This window comes from Zingiber officinale, chromosome 1B (genome assembly GCF_018446385.1).
Source record: "Zingiber officinale cultivar Zhangliang chromosome 1B, Zo_v1.1, whole genome shotgun sequence".
NCBI lineage: Eukaryota > Viridiplantae > Streptophyta > Magnoliopsida > Zingiberales > Zingiberaceae > Zingiber > Zingiber officinale.
Genome location: NC_055986.1, coordinates 109158735 through 109174536, shown reverse-complemented (window position 1 = coordinate 109174536; position 15802 = coordinate 109158735). Strand labels below are relative to the sequence as shown.

Sequence of the window (15802 nt, the reverse complement as noted above, 5' to 3'; positions counted from 1 at the left end):
GACGAGTCATATGTCGATCGAGGATGAAGCACTGATCCACGATCTTTAGGACAGGGAGTAGTCAACCTGACGCTCAAAGGGCGCGTAGAAGCCGATCTGAGTGGCTTCTCCGCTTGGACTAGTAGCAGACTCAACACCAGCTGAGCAGGCAGACGATGACCTACCCACCAAGCGGCTATCCCGCTCGACCCATCAATCGAGCATATGGACAGTGGGTTTCCAGCCGAGCGACTATCCCGCTCAGAGCGACAACGGATGACACTTGGATATCGGACTTTCAACCGAGCGACTATCTTGCTCGGCGCGATAGTAGACTTTCAACCGAGTGGCTATCGCGCTCGGCGGGACAATAGACAGCACAGGGACAGCAGAATTTCGGTCGAGCGACCATTCCACTCGGCCAAGCAGCAGACATAGCATGATATCTTTTGACATCCTTTTGGGAGCTAGTGCCGCTGACAGACGGCATGGTTAGACAGAAGATCGTACGGCGGAAGCTTCCACTGTCACTTTAGAGATATGTTCTGCCAGTTAAGGTACCGTGTCAGAGAGACTTTACTGACACGTCTTTCCAAGGGAAGCTTTGAGATGTGTGCTCGTCTTGGCAAGCGTGCACGCATGCTCCGGAGCTCTATATAAAGGGGGTCGCAGCATCCACGAAGATATGCTTTTTTCACGCGATTTCTACTATTGCGCTACAATTCTCGTTTCTTGCTTCTTTTTGATTCGCCGGAGACTGACTTGAGCGTCGGAGGGCTATCGCCAGAGACTCCTTCCCAGGCTCGGCACTGACGCTACTTGTGTTGCAGGCGGGAGCGAAGTCCACCGAAGGTTAACAGGAGTACCATGTCCCCAACATCATCGTCAGGGACTCTTTCCCTGGCTTGGCATTGACACTGCTTGTGTAATTGTGTTGCAAGCGGGAGCGAAGTCTACCGAAGGAGATATGCTTTTTTCACGCGATTTCTACTATTGCGCTACAATTCTCGTTTCTTGCTTCTTTTTGATTCGCCGGAGACTGACTTGAGCGTCGGAAGGCTATCGCCAGGGACTCCTTTCTAGGCTCGGCACTGACGCTACTTGTGTTACAGGCGGGAGCGAAGTCCACCGAAGGTTAACAGGAGTACCATGTTCCCAGTATCCATCGTCAGAGACTCTTTCCCTGGCTTAACATTGACACTACTTGTGTAATTGTGTTGCAAACAGAAACGAAATCTACCGAAGGTCAACAGGTGCAACACGTTTTCATTATCTATCTCTTCGACTTTTGAAAATGATCAGTTCCAGTAACTTTGAAAGGAAAAGTATTCTATTAAAAAAAAATGAAACGTTCTTTTAATTTATTTTTTTTAAAGGATCTGATTTACCTAATTTGGGATGTCCCTTTAATTTTAACCCTTATTTTTATTAATTATTAAAATAAAACTCCACCCTATTTATAACATATGAAATTATATGAATGATCTCCCCTTTAAATGTATAAAAATTGAAGTAAGCACTTAATTGAAACAGATATTTTAATAATAAAAATAAAAAATAATTAAAAGGATCAAAATTTAAAACAATTAGGCATAAGGATTATTGGGCGGGATTAATGTGGGCCACCAATGTAATTAAATTGGTAGAGCGAAACGACCACTCGTTATTTTTGCATCGTTTCATATGCGCGAGAGAGAGCGCCAACTCAAGTGGCGTCTTCTCGTTCCCTTCTCGCCCCACGGCTCGTTTTCCCTTCGCGTCGCCCCCCTTTCTTCCATTCTTCCCGTTTCCTCTCTCGCCTTTCGCATCTCTGCCTCGCGAATCGGCGTCGATGCGCCTGTTTCTCTCGCTTCTCGCACCTTGATGTGTGTTTAGGGTTGTTGTTCTGGTGCCGATCGAGACCTAAGCGCGCTCTCATTGGAGAAGAAAAGGTTTGTCCTGAGCGAGCATTGTGTGATCGGTCCTTGTTTGGGGGCTCATCTACTCATCATTTGTTCTAATTCCACGGTAGATATGGAGGCTTTGCCGGATAAGATAGCGTCTAATTCTAGCGCTGGTTAGTAACCAGAACAGGCGTTGCTTTTCTTTTTCGAAAAAAGATCTATTACTTGAAACTTTGAAAATTTTGATTTTATTATTTTTTTTTTGCTAAAAAAATATGATTTTGTTTGTTATGATTGGTGATCTAGTTCTGCCAAATGTGTAGTTTGAGTTGTTGGACCGTTTTTCTTTTATATGCTTTTCAAATTTAATAGGATAAGCCAGATGAATCAATTTTCAATTTGGTGTCGTATATTTATGCTTACATGATTAAGCTCCTATCCCATTAGATAAATCCGTAGCTCATGAAACCACTCTAGTTTGAAGGAAGATGTTGAATTGTCTTATTCCTGTGCTCGCTGACAATTATTTTCCATCAAAATTATGTTGACAAGATAATTGGTTGACAGGATCAATGTCTTTTTACAGGATGATATAGGTTTATCTAGAAGCTACTACGGTGTTGGGCAATTCTTTGATGCTGTCATGATCACAAGGCAGAGATGAATCTCTCTGCCCTCCTGACATCTGCAGGCATAAACATTGGTCTTTGTACACTTTACCTGTCACTATATTCAATCTTGAGAAAACAACCTAGTTTTCTCTATGTGTACTTTGGCCGGCAGCTCACACAGCGAAATAATAATTATCTGGATGCTTTCAATTTGGAAAGATTTGTGCCATCTCCTAGCTGGATAATGAAAGCTTGGGGACTAACAGAAGAAGAAATCCTCTCTGTCGGTGGCCTGGATGCTGTGGTATTCCTTAGAATTTTTGTTTTCAGGTGATTCTAACTGCACTTTCTAATTTTTTTTTGGTGATTATACCAAATTATTATTTTACATCAAGGATTGAAATATTGAGATGGGTTTCAGTCCTTGGTTGATTCAACACATGCTGTTGGCTCCAAGTGTCGGTGGTTTCGGAGGTGTACCTAATGAGAAGATGGGGAAGGAGTGGAGGAAGAACATTAGTTGAATGAAGAGAAAGAGGAGGGATAGGAGATGAGAAAGCTTATTTGTAGTGGAGAAACATAGTTCTTGGAAACACGAGTCATGACACACAAGCAGATACTAGAGGAGGAAACTAGGGTTTCAACATGGAGGAGGGTCAGGTGTGGAGATTCTTGCATTGCGACTTCTAGCGTAGAGGATGAGCCAATGCAAAATGATTGTGATGCAAAGGAGAAGCTTCTTGTGAGTTGCCATTGCTTGGTTGTATTGAGGATCTCATGTACCAATTAGCGGACAAAACAAGAAGTTTCTCTTGTGCTAACAAGTATAACATGAGATTTTGAACATTGCTTTACATAGTAGATAATCCTGTACGTTTTGGGATTTTTTTTCCTGCATGTGGAATGAAAAATCTTATATATGTTAGGTTGCTTTTCTCCTAAAATGAGTTAGCAATCATATGCTTCTTAGGGACCAAGTCGATCCAAGATGAGTGCCTTCTTGATTCAAATATGATTCTTATCTAAAACTCATGAAAATATACCATAAAGAACCTCCTCGTTCAACATTGATATTTAGTCCAGTGTCATGTTGATGCAGACCTAACAAATTGTGCCGCTCAAAACTCAACTCAAACAAGAAGGAATAATAATATTATCAAAATGAACATATCGTAGTGTCCTAAGAAATGCATTTTATCACTAAAATTTTAACTAACTTTTAAAGGGTCTAACTATCTCTAAAATTATAAGAAAACTTTTAGCAACTCTTATATTTCAATATATACTTTAAAATAAAATTGAAATTTCTAAATTGTTCCTAATTTTGAAGTGTTCACTTGTATTACCAAGATTATATTTTATTGCAAAAAGAAGATGTGAATGGATTAGAGAATGATCCATAAAATTTGCTAGCTTTTGTCATGGATGGTATTTGGCAAAACATGAACTTGTTGTGAAGTTTGCCTATGAGAACGATCCAAGCCAAAATTTTTATCATAGGTGGAACCAGAAAGGTCCAAAATGCTTGTGCCATGAGAAATGAACTCCCTCATGGACAATGTATTGGTAACTAACTTATGGAAGCTCAAAACTTACTTTTTTGGGGGGTGGGTAGGTGGGTGGATGGGTGGGTATAAATTATCAATATAGTTCCCTTCAGGTTGTTTAATACCCTGAATCATTCAGGTTTTCCCTAAAACCCAATTTTAACCTAGTTGTGCATGAGGCTATGATCTTGACACCTCGTCATTATAGATCTAATACTAAGATTCTATAAATTCTAAATCCTTAGTCCTATAGCTATGATAGGGGCATTGGGTGAACTTAAGTCGAATTAATTCTTATTATATGTGCCTCATATGATGTCTAAAGTTAATTAAGAATTTACTTAAAGAATAGTTTTCTGAAGAAAAATGAAGGATAACTTCTTATACATAATTTTTATTAAGTGTAATTGAAGGATTGTTGAGGACGAGATAGGGGGAGCGAATCTCATCGCTTTTAAAATCTTTATTTTCTTTAGTTAAAAACAGAGTACGCAGCGGATATAAATAAGAAAAACAGACGAAAGACAAGTCAATTTTTTACTTGGTTTGGAGCCTGTAGCGACTCCTATTCCAAGGCTCGTGATCCTCAATCGCTTTCGTCAATTCACTATATGAATGAAAGTACAAGTACAACTATAATGAAATTTAAATACAATTATACCGACAACTATTGAGTAACAAGAGGTGTAGGTTGTCAGTGAGATTTCCAGCGTCATAGGAGCAGAGCTTGCACGTGTAACGATGGAATGAAGCACTATTAAAAATTACTTGAACAACAAAGTCATTTCCAGCTCGAATCCTGAGCTCTTCTTTTATAGCCCTCGTTCAGTCGACGGATAAGCTGTTCCGTCGACTGATCCTTTCAGTTGATGGAACGATCTATCGATCGATGGATCTCTAATCTTTCCTTGTGTGTTGCAATCCAATCCGTTTGATCCCGGAAATCAAGTTGTTCCGTTGACTGATCCACCTGATCCGTCGAAGGAACCTCTCCCCTTCCTTGTTTGCTGTGATTCAGTCTATCAGATCCCGTAAATCAAGATGTTCCATCGATTGAACCACCTTATCTGTCGACTGAACCTTGCCTTCCTTGTATGCTTTGATATGATCCGTTGGATGAGCTTGATCCGTGGACTAAACATTGATCCGTCAACTGAACCTTACTTTCCGTCAACAGAACAACTGTAAAACAATGTTAGAGTATTTTTTCTTGCAAAACAAGGTCAGAACAAATATAGCATTTACCCTCAAAACAAGGTTAGAATAGATATATGCATGAAAAAAACAGTTAGGACTGTTTTGATCTCAACTTAGAAATCTCTTGATTTCTTTAATTGGATCAACACCTAAGGTTTGCCATTGCTTGAACCCGAGCTCACTGCACTCACTCCAGGAGCTTACCCCACTTATCATATGTTAGACATTCATGCTTAACATCCGATCCGTGATCCACCAGGTCTTTCCTTGACTAGATTTCTGGTCTACACTGACCCACTGAATCCTCTTGCCAGATATCCGGTCCTTTTGACCTATCTAGACTTTTTGTCAGTTCGGTCTCCCGACCCATCTCTGGTCCTCTAGATCCATGAAGGCATTTGAGTTTGCACACTTAAGAAGCATATCAAACACATGGGTTCGGACTTTAAACTCTTTGTGAGATATAAAAAAAACAGTTCGATTATCAGAATAACAGTAATAAGTTTCACAAATTGGTCTTAAGAAAAATTGAAACATCAAAAAATCTTGAGCTTCATGGATACAAGAAATACAGATAACTTCTAGAAGTGCAGGTTTCTGATATAAAGAGGTACTGCAGTTGGTCTTTTAGTTTAATGCTCTCCAGCAAATCATTTTACTTCTTCTCTCTAGCATCTTTTTTCTTATGACTTGGCAACTACTTGAGCACGGCTTTCTTATCAGGTGAGAGCGTTTGCCACTTGTTTTGTTTTGTTTTGGATAAAAACATACAAATTTGAAAACAAATGCATATAACTTAAAATTTTGTCAAGTAGTTCATCAGATAAGTATTTCAGTTTCATCAAAAAAAAAAAAATGATTAAATATTTCAGAGTTCATAGATCTTTCTGTAAATAAACTCAAAAAGTTTCTTCAATTCACTAGATGTTTTTTAATAACACTAAGTTTATCTTGCAAACATGATAATGATTTATTTTATTTTATTTTTCTTATCATGATACCACCACCAACATATAATGCTATCCATGTATTGTGCCATGATGAGTATCATATCTCCATTTCACTTCAATCAGAAATTTATTCTTTTTGTCATTTTTATACTGAAATTCTGAAGTTGTACTTCCTGTTCTCTCTCTCTATATATTACTCTACAGCTTGCGTATCTTCTCCATTGCTGCTTTTGTTTGTGTCTTTGGAGTGCTTCCCATTAATTATTTTGGCCAAGAAATGCAGCACACACGAATATCTGCAGAATCATTAGAAGTATTTACAATTGCAAATGTCAAAGAAGGATCCCGCTGGTAAGCACTGCCAGTATTTTATCCCTTCACACGTCTTTTATTGACCTTTAGACATGCCCAATGATCTTTGGTATAACTGAACACATACTACTTTTTTCAAGAATGCTAAAACATTGTTTTTTTTTAAATTGGTCTTAAATACCGTCTCTAGAATATAAATTGTACAGTGTTTTTCTCACATGAATTACATTGCTTACAATTTGTCAATACTTTATCCTGAGGTTATGGACACAAATAATTAACTTTTGAATGATGAGAAAAAAACCTTATCAGTCAATGTTGGCACAAAAAATACATGCTTTCAAAATTTATCCATGGTATATCAATGGACGTGGAAGTCAAAATTTATCAGTCAATGTTGTCGCTTGTGATCTGTGAATATTATCTTATTACTTCTTTAGTCAATTCTTACTTGTCTGTAAGTATATTTCAACTGACTATTCACAAAAATGAATTAATTTACTAGGTGAAATTGAAAGTTTGAGATAAAATTGTCTGCTTTTACATCATTGACCGTTCAACTTTAACCAAGGTTTCTGCATCTTGAAATTTTGCAGGCTTTGGGTCCACTGTGCCGCTTTATATGTTATAACCTGTTCAGCTTGTAGTCTTCTTTACTTCGTAAGAATCTTTTGGGTGTTGTTTTCTCAGATTAAGTTATTGTAACCTAGTTATTGACTTAGTTTTTGTTGTCATTTTTAGGAGTATAAAAGTATTTCAAAAATGAAACTAGATTATATCATTGGATCACCTCCAAAGCCTAGTCATTTTACAGTCCTTGTTCGTGGTATTCCAAAGTCAATAGGGGAACCTTTGGGTGATACTATTAGAAACTTCTTCCTACACTATCATGGTTCAAGTTACTTAGGACATCAAATAATTTGTCGAAGGGGAAAACTGCAGAATTTTTTTGTAAGTATATTTACTCTTTATTCACTATTTTTTTCAGATGTTTTTAATGTTCAGTTGAGATGTTATACTTGGTTACATGTACATTGGCATGTGGCTTGAATGTAACGGATTCATAATGAATGTACTATGTAGCTTTGTTTTTTCTTTTTTCTGTACCATTGTATTGAAAATCTTTATTCCTTGTACAATGATATAGTATTTTGGAATATTTATAGTTTGTTTTTCATTTACCTATTTGGTCATTATTGAGCATTTTCAGCTCAGGAATGATGAGCATGTGACTATAATTCTGATATGTGGAACATTTTCCTCTCTGGAATGTGTAGAATAATGGCTTCTTGTATTGTTCAAATTTATTTTATGCATTTATGATATCGCTAAATCTGAATGGCTACATTTCATCACTCAGTACTAAACAGTAGCTTTTTTTTTTTTTGGTTTGCTTCATTCTGCCTTTTTTTTGAACTTTTATTCCCTACTATCTAGATCCACTCAGTTATATTTCATCACCAATCTGATGGGTTTAACTAGTCAGAATATGCTTTTCAATATACTCATTTTTCATGGTATGCTATTTTGGTTCCAACTGGCTTGTCTAGTTTCAGCATTAGCATGAGATGATAACTCTTCTGGGCCAGCTTTTGCTTACTCTCATCATCAATGGGATAATGCTAGACTGTTAGTTTGGCAAACTGTTATATTTAATTTTATGCCAATCACTGGGCCACAAATATCATGTAATTATAAATGCATGCTTTCACATCATGTTTTGATTATCCGTAGATTTTGCGGTAGGTGAATATTCACATTTCTTAGATTAAAATGACGAAGGAGAAACCCATTAGTAGATGTTAACTGTTTGGATATTCACATTAGATGATTCTGATATTAGATAAACGAAGATTTGTTATGCTTGATAGATATCAATACAAGTTCCTCTTGCACCTGAAGTTTCTCATCCAATCTAAAACCCCCACGCTAATGCAAGTTCACGGGTGCTGAAGTTACGAGCCTTCGTTCTACTATAATCAATTCTGACCAAAACCTTAGTTTAATTGTGGTTTCCTCCATCACTTTTGTAGATTATAATTAGACATTAATTCTCATTGCAATCAGTTTAGTGACAATTTACTTGTGATATAGATCATCCTTGTCCCTACTTAATTATGTTGGTTACAAAGACTAATTTCTAACAGTTTTGAGGGAAGTTCATGTGAGGCAGATCCAATATGATAGAAGGTCTGTAGTAATGCAAGTCCATTACATGTTACCCAGCATGGACCAAAATGTCATTAACTCTATTTTGGGTTATAGTTAGAGTTTTATCTAGTACGAGTTGTGATAACCGATTTCACCTCAAGAAGTATTGCAGAACATTAACGATGCCTTTGGGTGATGCATTACAACCATAGAGCTTATAGAGTGTAAGGTTTGTCCTTTTGGGTAGAGATTTTGGTGTTTTGTGAGTACTTGAGTTGAGGTTTTGCTGATTTTCTCCATCACCGTTGAGAGAGGAATTTAGGGAGGATTGGAAACTTTTATTTTTTACATGGTTTAAGATTAGTGTTTTGGTTAGTTTTCTCAGCAATCATGCTCTCACATTATCTTTTGGTTCTGGATTATCTTCTTCCACTTACCTTCTCCTGACTGTTGCTGATTATCATCACCTCATACAAACAGTTATGTCCTGCGCAGTCACCTAAACACGAACCATTACTGTTATTTTAGAAGATGCACAGTCAGTCCAAATTTAAATCATATACAGAACACTGGAGGGTGATCATGATATGAAAATGTACCAGAAAACTGAAGTAAGAAGCATATGTTTGAAAGTGTACCAGAAAACTGAAATAAGAAGCATATGTTTGCCAGCTCCAATTTATCATCTTGTTAGTTAGGGGTTTGCCACCAGGCTCTGGTATATATATCATCAACTTGGTGGTCTATTTTATGATAAATACAAATTCATTCCTTTTTTTTGTTGACATTTCAGCGTGAGCACTTATATTAGACTTCCATCTTGTATATCCAAGACCAATATTCCTAAAATCTAATAATTTCATTTTTTTGTTGCTAGCAGAAATTGACTGATTCCAAGATCTCCATGTTATTTATTGAATTGGTTTCCTGGTTTGATAGTTTCCTAACATTCTAACATAGAACATATACATAAGGGTTATATAGATAAAAAAGAAAGAAAAATCTATTTCTGTCTAGAAGATCTATCTTTCACAATATTTATCGTAAAACAATTATTGATTGACATAAACCAGACTCCACTATATTTGTTTGCACTAATTTAACTATGAGATAAAGTACAAAATTCTCTATAGAAGATCTCAATAAGCTTCAGCAAAGGAATTCATGCTAAACTCAGACTTGATCATCTTAGTTAACTTAATTCTTGATTGGTATTACTATGTTCCTTTTTAATCCATTTTCACTTGGTTAAGGACCTAGTCAAACCTTCTTTTTTTTTTTTCTCTCTTCTATAGAAACTCTTGTTTATTATGAGTAGTTAAAGCAGTGAGTTTAAAGCAAACTTTTTTATTCCATGAAATCTCTGTTGCAGTCTAATGTGAAGATGGTTTACAAAAAGATTTTCTGCTTTGAAGTCACTGCTCTGGATAATACTTGCAGATCTGGCCTCTGTAGATGTGGTCTTTGTGGAGGAGTGTCCAATTCGTTTCGCTTTTACCCTGATAATTTTTATGAAAGGAGGACTGACTTGCACTGCATAGATATAAGTAGCCACCAAAAGGTAATTCTCCAATAATATTTTCTCTCAATGTCCATGTAAATTTAACTTCACTTCTTGAGATACTAGGCTTTAGTCTCTGCCAAATCATCTCGAATAGGACAATCTATATCATTTTGGTTGATTGTGATCCCAATACATATTAGAAGAATAACATGCTATCTATACTGAAGTTGGGTTAACTATTGGTTTTTTATCAGGAATGCTCATCTGCGTTTGTCTTTTTCAAGACTCGTTATGCAGCAATTGTTGCTTCAAAGGTTCTGCAGACTTCAAATCCCATGTTATGGGTAACAGACCTTGCTCCTGAACCAAATGATGTTTATTGGCGAAACTTATGGATACCATATCGGCAGCTTTGGGTTCGAAGAATAGCAACTCTTTTGGCTAGCATTGTCTTCATGTTTTTGTTTCTTATCCCAGTGACTTTTGTACAAGGTCTAACTCAACTAGAGCAGATGCGACACATGCTATCATTTCTAAAAGGTATACCTAACAAGTAAGTACTCCTTTTTCCACCCTATTTCAAACTAGGTGATTACTTAAACTCTATTTGTTGATATCTTTCACAATTCCCAAATTTTCTAGAAGATGCATTCACTATAAGATCGACCAAACATTCAGCCGTTAAAGTTTGTATTTAGGAATCTATCTAATTGTTCATTTTTCTAGTCTTAATGCTTCGTCAATTCCATTAGCACTAGTTCACTGTCAAGATTTTTAAAACGTTTGTATTGAAGCAAATACAGAAGAAATGGTCAGAAACTTAGGTTTATTGTTTAACATTCTTTTGGTATCTTGCCACCTTATACATGTAGGCATCCTTTTTTTACTAGAAACCCCTTGTTCGCCTACTCTGCACATGTGTTGAAGCATGTAGTAAGGATGCATGTCCAGATCCTGATCTTAGTGAATAGTAAGTAGATACCTTGGAATCATTGGACGACTGATTTCTCTCATTGAGAAGGTTAGATTGTCAATTTTCTGATAATTTCACTTTCATTTTTTATTTTTTCTGTTAAAGAACTACAAATTGTTGCTTTCTTTTACCAATTCAATAGCTTTCCCAATTTAGCAGCATTCTTAACTTTGTCAATAAACATAACTCATTCATATCTATGAATTTATATCTATCTACCTACCTACCTATCTATCGATATGACTTTGGAGTTGTCTTTCCATACTTAGTCATCAAAAGTTTCTAAAGATGCATTCCCTGGTAATTTATTGTACATGGGATAGAATCACAGAGGACCAAATGGGATGAGTATGCGCTCAATATATGACCCTAAATTTTGCCTCTTAATATTGCCGTGATATTTGTGTCTTATGTGATTTTTCAAGAGAATTTGCAGTACTTTCTTTTAGTTAATGGATTGCTGTGCTTCCTTGAGTAGCCTTGTTTCTGAAAATCTGTGTCACTTCATTGTGTAACTTCAGGCATCTTCTTTTCGTGTAATCTTAACAGTTAGAACGCATCATCCGAGTTAGTTTTTTTTTTGTTTTCCTCAAAATGAAACTGGAATTTGCTGCAAATATGCAGGGCCTTTGTAATCCAGTTCGTGTCAGGTTACCTCCCCAGTGTCATTTTGCAGCTTTTCCTATATACTGTACCCCCAACGATGATGCTGTTTTCTACCTTGGAAGGGCCTGTTTCACGCAGCGTCAGAAAGAAAAGTGCATTGTGCAAAGTATTGTACTTCACTATATGGAACATATTTTTTGTGAATGTTTTATCTGGATCTCTCATCACCCAGCTGAGTCTCATTACTAGACCGAAAGATATTCCAGCTCATCTTGCTAAAGATGTGCCAAGGCAGGTAGATCTTGTATCCAGCTTTTATCTTATGAATTAAATCAAAGGATAAAATGACATTTGAATTATTTATCTTAAGAATTAAATCAAAGGATAAAATAAGGCTGATGTTTTATCCTTCCACATTCCCAGGCAACCTTCTTCATGACTTATGTCCTTGCATTAGGTTGGACAAGTTTATCATCTGAAGTACTGCAAAGTTACTCACTATTATATCATCTGACCCGGAAGTATATATTCAGATGCAAGGATGATCCAAGTTTAGTACCCTCATTTCCATATCACACTGAAGTTCCAAAAGTCCTCTTGTTCGGTTTACTCGGCTTCACATGTTCGATATTGGCACCTCTTATATTACCATTCTTACTGGTTTACTTTTTTCTCGGTTATCTGGTGTATCGCAACCAGGTAAGTTCTTAGCTTTATGCATACCAAACAATCCTACGTCTATCTAGTAATGTACCACACTGCTTCTTCACCTTCAAACATGCAGATTCTAAACGTTTACAGCACAAGTTATGATTCCGGCGGGCGGATGTGGCCCATTGTGCACAACACTACAGTGTTCTCTTTGGTGCTTACACAGATCATAGCACTTGGAGTTTTTGGAATAAAAGCATCCCAGATGGCTTCAGCGTTCACTATTCCACTTCTGATCATCACACTTCTTTTCAGTGAATACTGCAAGAAACACTTCTATCCCATATTCAGAGATCTCTCTGCTCAGGTTTGTTTCAGTAGCTTCAGTAGTAGCAAGTCCTCTACTTGATCATTTTTCATAAGTCTGGCAATTGCAGGACTTCATTGACATGGATAGAGACGATGAGCAGTGTGGGAGGATGCCGAAAATCCACGAGCAATTATTCACAGCATATGCATGGCTTGCGCCGCCGCCACCACCACCGATCACCGGTGCTCTCGAGTTATGTTATGTTGATGGGGAACCTGACTCCCCCGTGCAGGTCACAATCTGACAAGAAATTGGATTTCAATTGTAGGAATGTGTAGTAGTTCATTATTTTATTTATCTCAGACTTTAGGGATATGTAGGCCATACATTCAAGGTGTAACTTTTAATTTATTTGTTTATGAAATGTAAAATTTTAATGATTACGAGGACAATAAGTTATGTATATAGTATAAAAGGATGGAGGTATCAAAGTAGGGAAGAATTGAAAGATGTCTTATATATAATAAGAGTATAATAGTTAAAATGAAAGACATCGTCAGATGTTATTTGTGATTGTAAAGTTGGCGATTCCTACCCATATGAAAGTGCCTGATTGGGTTCAGGCATTGTCTTGATGAATAAGATAAAACTTACCATATAATTTTTATTTGGTGAGATAAGACTTAATTGTTATTTGTTGTGGTTTATAATCAAATTGAGATTTCATTTCTAGATTAAAATGAGAGACCTAGCATGACTAGTCCTATGTTCATATGGCTTAGTTATTATTATTATTATTATTATTGATCTAGTGGTAAGGTAGGGTTCGTTCGACAGAAGATCAAGATGGTCAACATCATAGGAGTTTGTCCTATCGGGTGACCCATTTGCCAGATCGGCGCGGGGGATATTCGACCCGACACTACGACAGTTCGGCCAGATACTGAGTTTTCGACGCTCAAAAGACTCAAGTATGGAGGAACGGAGTTTGAGCGACTGTCCCGCTCGATCGAATTGCGGACACATCCCTGACCAAGTAGGCATGGCCCCTCGCTCAACAGGACGGAGCCAAGATAGCAGACCATTGGTCGAGTGGACATCTCGCTCGGCCCGGTCGCGATATCAGTCGGATGACAGACTGGCCGAGCGACTCCCCGCTCGGCCTAGTAACGAACAAAAGGAACAGTTGGTGATATCCTTCTGGGAACTCGCGCTACTGGTAGACGGCGCGCTCGGCGGTATGGTCAGGCAGAGGATCGTACGGTAGAAGCTTCCGTTGTCCTGTCAGAGATATGCTCGGGCTGTTAAGGTATGGTGTTAGGGACGCTTTACTGACACGTCCTTTTACGATAAGCTTTGAGAAGCGTGCACGCCTCGATAAGTGTGCACACACGCTCCCGGGGGTCCTATATAAGGAGTCCTAGAGCTTCATCGGAGGTAGGTTCACTACTGTAACCACAATTATGCTGCTGCTCTTTTCTCTTCTCTACTTTCGCTTGCCGCCGGTGATTGACTTGAATGTCGGAGGGCCATCGCCGGGGAACCCCTCCCTGACTCGGCACTAACGACTTGTGGTTGCAGGCGTAGCTCGTCGGAGGCCCATGTCATCTTCAGTCTACATCCAGTCAACGTAAGCGTCATCTCCCCAGCGTCCGGCGACTCGACTCTCGGACAGGATCAAATTTGGCGTCGTCTGTGGGAACGCTCCTGCATCCGAGCCGAGAAGATGGAAGAAACTGGATGACTTCACACCGTGATGCTCACTCAAGAGGAGCTCGACACGCTCATACAAGCACGAGCGGTAAAAATAGTCGAGCAGCAGCAGCAAAGAGCGTTGGCCGATCGGCTGGCGCAACAAGCGACATCAGCCTCGGGAGGCCGAGCGGCCCAGGAAGATCGGTCGGAAGAGCTGTCCATCTGGGGACAGAATAAAGGGCCGATCGACACGCAAGGGGAGGCTTCGCCCGCCCTGATACCATTCCACCGGGCTTTGTTCCAGACGCCCTTCGAGATCGTGTAAGCCAACCAAGAGTGAGGTTCTTCGTCAGATGACGCGCCTGTTCGGGACGTGAGGAAAGGCAAAGCGCCGAAAGCTAATTTGTCTCCCGAGCGTGTCAACCACCAATTCTCCGAGGCGATATTGCAAGATTCGCTACCGAGGCACTACGCTCCTCTGGCGATCGGAGAGTACAACGGATCAACTGACCCGGACGACCATCTTGGTAAGTTTGACAACGCCGCTGCTCTTCATCAATACACAGATGGAGTCAAATGTCGATTCTTCCTCACTACATTATCCGGCTCGGCACAACGCTGGTTTCGGAGGTTGCTGGACGGGTCGATCCAGAGTTTTAAGGACTTCCGAACGATTTTTCTCCACTATTTCGCTAGCAGCAGGCACTATCAGAAGACAAATGTCAGTCTGTTCTCCATGAAGCAAGGGCCAAGAGAGACTCTCCGAGCATACATCCAGCGCTTCAACCAGGTAGCGATGGATATTCCCTCGGTCTCGTCCGAGACCATGATGAACGCGTTCAAGCAAGGGCTCATGGACGGGGACTTCTTCTGATCACTCGTCAGGAAGCCACCCCGAGACTACGATCATATGTTGAAGAAGGCCAACGAATACATAAAAGTGGAGGAAGCTCAGGCGGCCAGAAGGAAGGAAGCGCCATCAGAACCATCGGCGCCGGTTGAGCGAAGGCCGCCGACCAGCCACCAGCCGCCAAGAGGGCCCCGAGCCGAAGGAGCACAACCACATCAGGAATCAAGGCCACACGCCGTCCAGCATGTGGCCTCCGAGCAGCCAAAGCCAAAGGGAAAGGTATGAACTCCTATGTTCTGTGCTTTCCATCAGTCTGTAACCCACAATACCCGCGATTGTTGCGGATTCCCCTCGGTCGCTCAAACGACCCCTAGAAGTCATCGCCACCGATTGCCTTCCCTCGACCGGCGACATAGGCGTCAAAGCACCGAACGACGAGAGGAGACCAGGCGATCACCCGAGCGTCAGCATCATCATCAGCTAAGGAGTGATGATTATCTCCGAGCCTCACACAAACGAGGCAGACCATTCGCTCGGGAGGAAGAGAACAGAAGCAATGCCGCCCGGGGGGAGATCAACATCA

The 15802-nt window shown here is 39.4% G+C and overlaps 1 protein-coding gene across 2 annotated transcripts; it reads left to right on the top strand.

The window, feature by feature from the left end:
- The first annotated feature begins 1648 nt into the window (after nt 1-1648).
- LOC121971539 (CSC1-like protein RXW8) lies at nt 1649-13176 on the top strand. Of its 2 annotated transcripts, none has more exons than XM_042522868.1 (11): nt 1649-1910; nt 2449-2803; nt 6372-6518; nt 7076-7139; nt 7221-7430; nt 10003-10191; nt 10389-10687; nt 11732-12008; nt 12137-12412; nt 12498-12731; nt 12802-13176. In XM_042522868.1, exons 2-11 carry the CDS (start codon nt 2523-2525, stop codon nt 12976-12978), a joined length of 2154 nt encoding a protein of 717 aa, XP_042378802.1. In that variant the 5' UTR covers nt 1649-1910; nt 2449-2522; the 3' UTR covers nt 12979-13176. The 2 variants fall into 2 exon arrangements, with proteins under 2 accessions (XP_042378802.1, XP_042378808.1); XM_042522874.1 differs by having other exon boundaries at nt 1649-2035.
- The last annotated feature ends 2626 nt before the right edge of the window (nt 13177-15802 follow it).